Below are 12,612 nucleotides of genomic sequence, written 5' to 3'. Positions count from 1 at the left end.
CACAGGGCGAGTGCGTGGAGGAGGAACAGGGCTCTGGAGACGCACAGGAAGCCTGGTGCGTGATGTTGGCACTGGTGGTACTGGACTGGGGCGAGGAGGTGGCACCGGATATACCGGACCGTGAAGGCGTACTGGAGCTCTTGAGCACCGAGCCTGCCCAACCTTACCTGGTTGAATGCTCCCCGTAGCCAGGCCAGTGGGCTGTGCTGGCGAACCGGAGACACCATGCGTAAGGCTGGTGCCATGTACACCGGCCCGAGGAGACGCACTGGAGACTAGATGCGTTGAGCCGGTTTCATGGCACCTGGCTCGATGCCCACTCTAGCCCTGCCGATACGAGGAGCTGGGATGTACCGCACTGGGCTATGCACACGTACAGGAGACACCGTGCGCTCTTCTGCATAACACGGTGTCTGCCCGTACTCTCGCTCTCCACGGTAAGCCCGGGAAGTTGGCGCAGGTCTCCTACCTGACTTCGCCACACTTCCATTACAATAATTTTTGGGGCTGTCTCTCGGGCTTCCTACCGCGTCGCCGTGCTGCCTCCATTCGCCGTTATCCCTCCTCACATTGCTCCATAGAATCCCAAGCGAGCTCCGGCACTCTCCCTGGGTCGACCGACCACCTGTCTATCTCTTCCCAAGTTGTAACACAGTCCAGATCATGCTGCCGAGCTAGCTCCTCATAACGCCGCCTCTCTGCTTTCGCTGCCTCCAGCTCTGCCTTGGGGCGGCGATATTCCTTTGCCGATAGTCCTTTGCCGTCTAACTCGTCCTCCCATGTCCATACTTCCATAAAGCGCTGTTGCTGCTGCTGCCCGTTACCACGCTGCTTGGTCCTTTTGTGGTGGGTGATTCTGTAATGGCTTTCGTCTGTAGAAGGAGAGGAGGACCAAAGCGCAGTGTGGTGCGCAGCGTGGTGCTTATCCATAATTTATTAGAATACTTCTCAATATAAACAAAAACAATAAACAGACGAAAAACCAACGAAGCTACAGTCCCGAACTAGTGAACACAGGAAAACCAGGAACACACGAACAGGAACAGTCACCCACAAACCAACAGTGAAAACAGGCTACCTTAATATGGTTCCCAATCAGAGACAACGTAAAACACCTGCCTCTGATTGAGAACCATATCAGGCCAATAAGACAAACCTAAACAAAGAAACACATAACATAGACTACACCCACCCAGCTCACGTCCTGACTAACTAAACAAAGACTAAACAAAGGAAATAAGGTCAGGAACGTGACAGGCCCAAACTGTTGCATATACCCTGACTCTGCGTGCAATGAACACAAGAGAAGTGACACAATTATCCTAGTTTAATATTGCCTGCTAACATGAATTTCTTTTAACAAAATATGCAGGTTTAAAAATATATACTTCTGTGTATTGATTTTAAGAAAGGCATTGGTGTTTATGGTTAGGTCCATTCGTGCAACGATTGTGCTTTTTTCGCAAATGCGCTTTTGTTAAATCATCCCCCGTTTGGTGAAGTTGGCTGTCTTTGTTAGGAAGAAATAGTCTTCACACAGTTCGCAACGAGCCAGGTGGCCCAAACCGCTGCATATACCCTGACTCTATTGCACAGAACGCAAGAGAATTGACACAATTTCCCTAGTTAAAAGAAATTCATGTTAGCAGGCAATATTAACTAAATATGCAGGTTTAAAAATATATACTTGTGTATTGATTTTAAGAAAGGCGTTGATGTTTATGGTTAGGTACACATTGGTGCAACGACAGTACTTTTTTCGCAAATGCGCTTGTTAAATCATCACCGTTTGTCGAAGTAGGCTGTGATTCAATGATAAATTAACAGGCACCGCATCGATTATATGCAACGCAGGACAAGCTAGATAAACTAGTAATATCATCAACCATGTGTAGTTAACTAGTGATTATGTTAAGATTTATTGTTTTTTATAAGATACGTTTAATGCTAGCTAGCACCTTACCGTGGCTCCTTGCTGCACTCGCATAACAGGTAGTCAGCCTGTGTCCAAAAATGTCAAAAAATGCCGATTACCTGCTAGCATGAGGGACAAGTAGCTATCCACAATGAGATGCGTTTTGACAAAACTCACCTAACCTTGTAAGTTACCTAGGTATAATCAATCAATCAAATGTATTTATGAAGCCCTTTACATCAGATGATGTCACAAAGTGCTTATACAGAAAACCAGTCTAAAACCCCAAACAGCAAGCAATGCAGATGTAGAAGCACGGTGGCTTGGAAAAATTCCTTAGAAAGGCAGGAACTTAGGAAGAAACATAGAGAGGAACCAGGCTCTGAGGGGTGGCCAGTCCTTTTCTGACTGTGCCAAGTGGAGATTATAAGAGTACATGGCCATTAAGCCAGATCAAACGTTCATAGATTACCAGCACCTCAGGAGTAAATGTCAGTTGGCTTTTCATAGCTGAGCATTCACAGGTTGAGACAGCAGGTGCAGTAGAGAGGGAGAGAGAGGAATGAAAACAGCCGGTCCGGGACAAGGTAGCATGTTCGGTGAACAGGTCAGTGTGTATAACTAACAGGTCATGGTGTATAATTAACTAGCTAGCAACTAACTAGTTCAATTTCTCTCACGATTATAAAGGATGATGATGCTGAATGAACATGGTAGCCTCGCCGCGAGCTCCTAGAAAACTTTGCAGATTTCTACTTTTTCTAGTATGTTCTCTCATTTTCTTGCTCTGTTTGTTTAATGCATTACTTCATACACCCGGGTAGAACTATTGGAATATGAATTGCTTGGTACTCACCATCCACCCGATCTTCCCGAATTCCCAGAGACAGCGGAAACAATGGTCTAGCCTCGTCTGTGAGGCGCCGGTAGCCTGGGAGTCCTACCGGATAGAAGAACACAAAGACGCTGACGTGGAGGGGTCTTAGTGCGATTGAGACGCCAGGCGACCCGTCCTCCATTACATTGTATACTGCTCATTAGTGAATAAGCTTGACGAACTCAGAACGAGGATCTCCTTCCAGACGGACATCAGATTCTGCAACATACTTTTTCAGTTTTTCTGAGACTTGGCTTTCCTCCGACATTCAAATGGATTATAGGGCCGTCCCCAGGTGCTGAAGGTAGGCAACATTACCTCCTCCAGACTGGTCCTTAACACAGGGGCCCTACAAGGGTGCGTCCTCAGTCCCCTCCTGTACTCCTTGTATACCCACAGATGCATGGCCTCACACAGTTCCAACTCAATTATCAATTTCACTGACAACACGAGAGTATGTTTCCTGATTACCGACAATGACGAGGAGGTCTGCGCTCTGACGGCGTGGTGCCAGGTAAACAACCTCTCCCTCAAAGTCAGCAAAATAAACGAGCTGATTGTGGACTTCAGGAGGAACCAGGCTGGGCATGCCCCCATCCTCGTCAATGAAGCTACCGTGAAGACGGTCAAAAACTTCCCTGTGAAACTGCACTACGCCACTGGATGGAGTCCATTTGTGACTGACTGTCATCTCTCTGCTGCTTTCTGGTGGTCAGAGTGAAAGCTTGGATCTCAATGGGAATGTCACACTGACGTAATGCCTCCATTCTCACTATACCCTCCCATTCTCCTCCCTCTACATGCTCCACTGCCCTTCCTCCATTATTCCCTACTGCCTATACTCCTCTATCCTCCCTGCCTACTCTACACACTCCCCCCCTCTTCCTTCCCATCTCCTCTGCACACCAGGTGCTGAGTGCCCTCCTAGGTAATTAGCCAGATTGGGGATTCGGGGCTGGGTTATGAATATGAATGTGAGGCTCTTTACAATATAAAGGCCCTGAGAGCTGTGTGTGTGTGTTTTTCTGAAGCGATGAGGATCAACACGTGTCCTTGCAGAAGTGTCAGCGGGCTAAACCATGGCACTCTGGTGTGGTGCGTCATAGCACTCACTCACCCTGACGCTCATCTGGTGTTAGGAGGGACAAAAACACTGGTGGCGTCCTGCACTTAACAACGTCATTCTCTGATAAATAACGATTAACATGCAGTCCGCACTCCTACTAAAAGGTCTTTGCACCGTTAAACATGTGGGCATTGAAAAGCACTGAGATGGAGAGGTGGGAGATGTCTGCAAGACGCGGTGGGGAATTCTACACAGACGTACGCTCTGCTCTGTTCCCAAGGATGTTGACTCGGAACACCTCGAGAGCTTCGACAGCCAGTGGCGTGCTGGAAATGTTCAGCCAATACAGGACATAATGTTGAGCTGTTAAAACTTCTTAAGGCTAGGGGCCCCGCTAGCGGGACAACTTCCGGTGAAACTGGAGGGCACGCAATTCAAATAAATAATCATAAAAATTATGGATATTAAACATTTAGGAACATACACGTGTCTTATATCATTTAAAAGCTTCAATTCTTGTTAATCTAACTGCACTGTCCGATTTACAGTAGCTATAAACATGCCATGCGATTGTTTGAGGACAGCGACCCACATCAAAATATTTTTCCACCAGCACAGGTTTCATAAATTCACAAATAGCGATTTAAATATTCACTTACTTTTTGAAAATCTTCCTCTGATTTGTCATCCAAAGGTTTCCAGCTACAACTTGTATTGTCGTTTTGTTAGATAAAATCCTTATATCCCAAAAGGTCTGTTTAGTTGGCGCCATCGATTTTCAGTAATCCACTCCGTTCAACATGCAGAGAAAGGAATCCAAAAAGCTACCACAAAATGTTGTTTGTCTAACGTTCACTGTTAGTCGGCCCCCGTCTCTCTTCTCTCTAACGTTCACTGTTAGTCGGCCCCCGTCTCTCTTCTCTCTAACGTTCACTGTTAGTCGGCCCCTGTCTCTCTTCTCTCTAACGTTCACTGTTAGTCGGCCCCCGCCTCTCTTCTCTCTAACGTTCACTGTTAGTCGGCCCCCGTCTCTCTTCTCTCTAACGTTCACTGTTAGTCGGCCCCCGTCTCTCTTCTCTCTAACGTTCACTGTTAGTCGGCCCCCGTCTCTTCTCTCTAACGTTCACTGTTAGTCGGCCCCCGTCTCTCTTCTCTCTAACGTTCACTGTTAGTCGGCCCCCGTCTCTCTTCTCTCTAACGTTCACTGTTAGTCGGCCCCCGTCTCTCTTCTCTCTAACGTTCACTGTTAGTCGGCCCCTGTCTCTCTTCTCTCTAACGTTCACTGTTAGTCGGCCCCCGCCTCTCTTCTCTCTAACGTTCACTGTTAGTCGGCCCCCGTCTCTCTTCTCTCTAACGTTCACTGTTAGTCGGCCCCCGCCTCTCTTCTCTCTAACGTTCACTGTTAGTCGGCCCCCGTCTCTCTTCTCTCTAACGTTCACTGTTAGTCGGCCCCCGTCTCTCTTCTCTCTAACGTTCACTGTTAGTCGGCCCCCGTCTCTCTTCTCTCTAACGTTCACTGTTAGTCGGCCCCCGTCTCTCTTCTCTCTAACGTTCACTGTTAGTCGGCCCCCGTCTCTCTTCTCTCTAACGTTCACTGTTAGTCGGCCCCCGTCTCTCTTCTCTCTAACGTTCACTGTTAGTCGGCCCCCGTCTCTCTTCTCTCTAACGTTCACTGTTAGTCGGCCCCCGTCTCTCTTCTCTCTAACGTTCACTGTTAGTCGGCCCCCGTCTCTCTTCTCTCTAATGTTCACTGTTAGTCGGCCCCCGTCTCTCTTCTCTCTAACGTTCACTGTTAGTCGGCCCCCGTCTCTTCTCTCTAATGTTCACTGTTAGTCGGCCCCCGTCTCTCTTCTCTCTAATGTTCACTGTTAGTCGGCCCCCGTCTCTCTTCTCTCTAATGTTCACTGTTAGTCGGCCCCCGTCTCTCTTCTCTCTAATGTTCACTGTTAGTCGGCCCCCGTCTCTCTTCTCTCTAACGTTCACTGTTAGTCGGCCCCCGTCTCTCTTCTCTCTAACGTTCACTGTTAGTCGGCCCCCGTCTCTCTTCTCTCTAACGTTCACTGTTAGTCGGCCCCCGTCTCTTCTCTCTAACGTTCACTGTTAGTCGGCCCCCGTCTCTTCTCTCTAATGTTCACTGTTAGTCGGCCCCCGTCTCTCTTCTCTCTAATGTTCACTGTTAGTCGGCCCCCGTCTCTCTTCTCTCTAACGTTCACTGTTAGTCGGCCCCCGTCTCTTCTCTCTAATGTTCACTGTTAGTCGGCCCCCGTCTCTCTTCTCTCTAACGTTCACTGTTAGTCGGCCCCCGTCTCTCTTCTCTCTAACGTTCACTGTTAGTCGGCCCCCGTCTCTCTTCTCTCTAATGTTCACTGTTAGTCGGCCCCCGTCTCTCTTCTCTCTAACGTTCACTGTTAGTCGGCCCCCGTCTCTCTTCTCTCTAACGTTCACTGTTAGTCGGCCCCCGTCTCTCTTCTCTCTAATGTTCACTGTTAGTCGGCCCCCGTCTCTCTTCTCTCTAATGTTCACTGTTAGTCGGCCCCCGTCTCTCTTCTCTCTAATGTTCACTGTTAGTCGGCCCCCGTCTCTCTTCCCTCTAATGTTCACTGTTAGTCGGCCCCCGTCTCTCTTCTCTCTAATGTTCACTGTTAGTCGGCCCCCGTCTCTCTTCTCTCTAATGTTCACTGTTAGTCGGCCCCCGTCTCTTCTCTCTAACGTTCACTGTTAGTCGTCCCCCGTCTCTCTTCTCTCTAATGTTCACTGTACGCACAGTGTGCTCTGGAGATGAGTGCAAATGGATTATGTTTATTAAATATGCACGTAGCGGCAGATTTTTCTCTATTTTCTTTTTCCTCCTGAGAAGTGGAGTTTGTGAACGGGTCTTAAAACATGCCACAGATGAAATATTTACAGAAGGGGCTTTTCAAGCATGTGCTCTTGCGCGCATGACTAGCATGATGCTCACTAGAATACGTCGACCTAACGTTACTGTAAACAGACCGCTGTTCTATATGATTTGCAGCAGCTTCACTTTTTGGGAATTGAGGAGAATATATTACTACTCCATTAAGTTATTTCCAGACGGTTTTGCTTTCGGAGTCAAACTGACATTATTTTGATCGGCTGAGCCCTGGATAATTATCATTATCTTGTGTTTATTTCATCTAATGGAAATTAGTGTGTGTGTGTGTGTGTGTGTCTGTCCACAGACAGGAGTGTAAGAAGCTGCGTGAGGAGCTAAGGGAGGATCATGGGGATGACAAGAGGGCAGCCCTCATCCAGCTGGCCCAGAACAAGGAGCAGGAGCTGGGCAGTGCCCGTGAGAGCTGGCAGAGGAAGGTGGAGGACCTACTGGAGCAGGTAAGAGACAGTCCACCCTCACCCTGCTGCACCAACCTGGTGTTCTGATATACACACTGAGCTGGGCTCCAGGATAACTGGACAGTAAGAGGACTATCATTTCTAAATCTGTCCACTATTATCATCAGTGCTAAGGTTTGGCTGAGATTTCTATAGGGATTTAATATACCTTAATAAGGTCAATAACATAGGTCGTAAATTTTCACCACTTAACCCATCATATCATGAAACATCCATTTGGAATTGTATGTCATACAATATTAAATCATCCACTTACTTAATGGCCATGAATAGGCGAGTGGAGAGTGCTCAGGGCCTCGCCCTATGCAGGTAGCCATCAATGAAAGACTGCTGAGGAACCTGTTCTGTTACCTTGGCTGTAACTCCGACTGCAGTTATAGCCTGCACTGTCACTTACACAAAGGAGGAGAGACTGTAGTGTATGAAGACACAACATGGTGAGTTTTAGGTTGTCATTTTAACCCCCTCTATTGGATATCTATTCAAATGATTACATTTAAATCTTCCCCAACTGGCACTGGCAGCCCTGTGAAGGGGACTGAATGGACCAAATCTAATTCAAACTGAAACTCTTAAAGTACTTGTACTTGCTAATTGCATTAACATTCTACTTTGCCCTCTTTTTCCCCCTCACTGTACTGTATTTGCAAACAAATACCAGTATATTTAACTGGTGTGAGTGGCTTGCATGATGCTGCTGTGTGTACTCGCTGGGGCTTGCACTAAAGATGCTGGTTTCACTTCAGAGCGTCCATTTTCCTTTTGTTACAGTATGCTGTACGCAGGTCAGGGTTCATTGTGGGCAACACTTTCAGTGTTGTGTTCTTTTGGGATGGATAGAGTATTTTACCTGGGCTATATATGCTCTGCTTCGGGTTGAAATCTCTGTTCTTTCTGAATGTACCAAAGTGTGTTTGGCTTCTCTCATCACTCCTTGTCTCGAAACAGAGAGTTGTTGTAGAACCACTGTGACTGGTTGCTACAGCAGTGAACCAACGCCATCCAGTTCACAGGCAACACGCATGAAACACTCATGACCTGAATGTGCCCTCTTCTGAGCATGTATATTCTGGATATGCTCTGGAACTGATTCCTGGTGCACTTCCCACTGGACTGTTTTCCTCTTCCTGACTCTGTTAAAGGTGTGTATTTCTGTTCTTTTGACGAGACAGAGTTACAGCCTCTCTGAGTGGCATGTGATTTACTCTACCTCCTGCTCGGCTCTCTCTGTTGTGCCATAACAACTACAGTGCCTTCACAAAGGATTCACTCTGTTACCTTTTCCATATTGTGTTGTGTTACAGCCATTTTAAATGGATTCAATTTAGATATTTTTCCCCCCACTGGCCTACACACAATACCCCATCATGTCAAAGTGGAATAATGTTTTTTGATGTTTTTACAAATTCATAAAAAATCTTAACCTGAAGTGTCTTGAGTCAATAAGTATTTGTTCCCTAAATATGTTCAGGGGTAAAACTTTGCTTTACAAGTCACATAATAAGTTGCATGGACTCACTCTGTGTACAATAATAGTGTTGAACATGATTTTGGAATGACTACCTCATCTCCGTATCCCACATATACAGTTATCTGTAAGGTCCCTCAGTCGAGCGGTGAATTTCAAACACAGATTCAACCACAAAGACCAGAGAGTTTTTCCAATGCCTCGCAAAGAAGGTCACCTATTGGTAGATGGGTAAAAAAAAAAAAGCAGACATTGAATATCCCTTTGAGCAAGCTATTAATTACACTTTGGATTCTGCAACATTGTAGTTTGTTACTCCACAATACTAACCTTATTGACAGAGTGAAAAGAAGGAAGCCTGTACAGAATAAACATAATCCAAAACATGCAACCTGTTTGCAATAAGGCACTAAAGTAAAACTACCAAAAATGAGGCAAATAAATTCACTTTGTCCTGAATTCAAAGCTTATGTTTTGGGCAAATCCAACAGAACCCATCATTGATTACCACTGATTATTTTCAAGCATGGTGGTGGCTGCCTCATGTTATGGGTATGCTTGTCATCGACAAGGATTAGGGAGGTTTTTTTTATTATAAAAAGAAACGGAATAGAGCTAAGCACAGGCAAAATCCTGGAAAACCTGGTTCAGTCTGCTTTCCAACAGACAACTGGGAGACAAATTCCCTGTTCAACAGGACAATAACCAAAAACACAACGCCAAATCTACACTGGAGTTGCTTACCAAGATGACATTGAATGTTTCTGAGTGGCCTAGTTACAGTTTTGACTTAAATTGTCTAAAATCTATGGCAAGACTTGAAAATGGCTGTCTAGCAATGATAAACAACCAACTTGACAGAGCTTGAAGAATTTTTTAAATAATAATCTGCAAATATTGTACAATCCAGGTGTGCAAAGTTCTTAGAGACTTAATCACTGCCAACGGTGATTCCAACATGTATCATGACAACATAACTCAGGGGGATGAATACTTATCTAATCAAGATATATTATATATACTTTATACAGTACCATTCAAAAGTTTGGACACACCTACTCATTCCAGGGGTTTTCTTTATTTTTACTATTTTCTACATTGTAGAATAATAGTGAAGACATCAAAACTATGAAATAACACATGGAATCATGTAGTAACCAAAAAGTATATTTTAGATTCTTCAAAGTAGCCACCCTTTGCTTTGATGACAGCTTTGCACACTCTTGGCATTCCAGGTGAAGCTGGTTGAGAGAATGCCAAGAGTGTGCAAAGCTGTCATCAAGTCTCCAGATTGATGCTGTTTGCGCTCAGGTCCCAATGGAAGGCATTAAGTAACCTCTTATCCCACTTCACAAGGAGTTGTGATTTTATCAGGGATGACGAGGGGTGCCATTTAGATAGCAGTCAAACCTTTTGCCCAGCAGGAGATGACTCTGATAATGACTCTGGGCACACCAGTGAGTGAACATTACAGCCTTAAAGGTGCTGTATGTCACCTCTTGTTCACTCCAAGGCAGTGTGGGTATTGATTCTATTGGAGGTGTGAATGTCTTCTGTCAATGGCCCGACTTTGCACTGTCAGCAGCAACCCACGGCTTGATCCCCACTAAAACCCACTCGTCCCTCTCTGACATGAACCCACAGACACGTCCACTGACTCCACTTAGATCACTGCAGCCTGTCTGCCACATGCCCACCATATCACTGTGTCCTCTGCTGCCCAGAGGCAAACTAATACATTCACTGCATTATAACAGTTGGGTCTTTTATCTGCCTCTCTCTGGCTTGATAATGTATTATGCACTCTGTACTATTTGTTGTCCAAATGTTTCATTACGCAGATGCTGGAAATCAATGCATGTGGGGAGATGGAGGCCATTCAGACAGAGCTCCCATTCTCAAAGGCTTTGCTCCAGATGCTTCCCGGTAGCTAGCAGCAGAGTCAGGGTGACTTATGGAGGTGTCACCACCGTGGTTCTCTTCTTCCCATACACTCCTCTCTTGCTCTGGGCCCAGTCAGTCTCATTATTCACAGTAATAATACTAAGTACTAATGAAGCCCTGGCTGATTCATGTGGGATGACTGAGCTGTCATGTTGATCACACGTACACTACAGTACTGATTGGACGTCATCAAAGGTTGCAAAGCAGCCAAAGTTGCTCCAGGCCTAACATTTTGAAAGAACGATTTTGAGGGCGTAATGGAACATTTCATTTTGTTGCACCCTCTAACAAAAATGTAATGTTGTGTTGCTTCAGGTCATAAATACCGGTAAAAATGGAAATCTGTTTTTGTTGTTAACAAAGTAGGCATATGTTAGTCAATGAAGTATACAGACAAACAGCTATTGCACACCTGTAAGAGAGAAACTAATAACACACAGACAATCTGATCTAAACTCTGTTTTTCTCTATTCCCTCTCTCCCATCACTTTATCTCTCTCTCGTCCTTCTCTCTCTCTCCCTTCCCTCCCTCTCATCAGATCTCGTTGCTGAAGCAGAGTCTGGAGATGCAGCTGTCTCAGTCTCAGAGCTCGCTGCAGCAGCTGCAGGCCCAGTTCAGCCAGGAGAGGGAGCACCTGAGCCAGCAGCTCCAGGAGCTGCAGCTGGAGCACCAGCGCAGGGAGCACCGCCTGCAGGAGGCCCACTGCTGCGCCATGCAGGACCTGGAGGAGACCCGCCAGCACGACCTCAAGGTGAGACCCCTACCGGTCTGTCTACAAAGTCTCCGGTCATAGTAAATGTCCTGACCATCAGACCGACCCGATCACCACCAAGCCCATCCCCTTCTGTCTACTGGGGGATCTAGCCATGACATTCCCTCTGTCCCTGTGACATCACTACCTCTTATCTGTATCATTTGTACTTTATGCCCATTGACATGCACATTACAACTCTGCCCTACAGGGTGGCCAACCCTCTTCCCTTTATTTACATATTAACTCTTTTAGCTTACAAGTGGTTAGAATCACTGCCAGTGTGAAAGCTCCCATCTGGTGACTTTAGAGCACTAGATTAGATATGAGGCATTATGGGCCAGTATAGGCTCTGATGTGTCAGTAAGGCTGGATATCAGTCAGGTACACAGAATGAGGAGAGACAGTGAAGATTTACAGGTGAAATAGCTGGTGACGTGGCCAGATGAAGTTTTACAACAGTGAGTCCATCAACATTACCAGAGACGTGAAGGGGTTGACTCCTGAGCGGATCAGTGATTTAGACCTGACCCTGATTGATTCATTGCTGCCTGGGACACACACTATTTTTCAATTCTTCACCCTTCAAAACGAAAAGGCTACATCACCATAGTATTTGATGGAATTACAATGCAACACATCTAATATTGTCCCAGGGTGTTACATATGAGTGATGTGGTGCAGTAATGTAATATTATGGGAATATTTGGGGAATCTGGCGAGGCATCTGTGTAATAGAAATTCAGATGGTGATGAGTTTGTTGTCAGCACAGCCAGGGGAAATATGTGGGTCCATAAGCCAGTGTCATCCAGGTGCCCCAGCGTTAGCATATTCAGTAACTTCATGCTCAGATCCAACTCTTTTAAAATCAGCCCCTCTGCTCATAGAGCTTGTTACAGGACATGAGTCATGTCGCAAGATGGCGCTATATCGATCAGCACGGGTCATACATGTACTACTATGGGTTCATGCTTGGCAGGTAGACTGCCAGTCAGGCTCATGCATGGGTTAACTGTGTAGATCTTTGTCAGGAAGACAATTGGCTCTGTTAATTTATTCACTGGTGTTTACTAAGTAAATGCATCTGGGTGCAGGGTTCACTCTGGCACAATCTCAGCTGGAGCAAGCTGCATTTCCTCCTCGCAAAAAAATGTATACTGCATAGCCAAAGAGCGAGTACCACTTTTTTGGCAGAACAGATATGCCCAGCTCTA

At 46.0% G+C, this 12,612-nt stretch overlaps 1 protein-coding gene across 6 annotated transcripts in view; it reads left to right on the top strand.

Annotated features, from left to right (window-relative positions):
- fam184ab (family with sequence similarity 184 member Ab) overlaps nucleotides 1-12,612 on the top strand; it is a 105,308-nt gene that overhangs the window by 66,522 nt on the left and 26,174 nt on the right. For all 6 annotated transcript variants that reach the window (XM_055872810.1, XM_055872806.1, XM_055872808.1 and 3 more), the window contains 2 exons: nucleotides 7,062-7,212; nucleotides 11,185-11,397. In XM_055872810.1, coding sequence (XP_055728785.1) covers nucleotides 7,062-7,212; nucleotides 11,185-11,397 — 364 coding nt within the window. The remainder of the gene's footprint in view (nucleotides 1-7,061; nucleotides 7,213-11,184; nucleotides 11,398-12,612) is intronic.

This window comes from Salvelinus fontinalis, chromosome 20 (assembly GCF_029448725.1).
Source record: "Salvelinus fontinalis isolate EN_2023a chromosome 20, ASM2944872v1, whole genome shotgun sequence".
In the NCBI taxonomy this organism is placed as follows: Eukaryota; Metazoa; Chordata; class Actinopteri; order Salmoniformes; family Salmonidae; genus Salvelinus; species Salvelinus fontinalis.
This window is presented reverse-complemented; position numbering and strand designations above follow the sequence as displayed.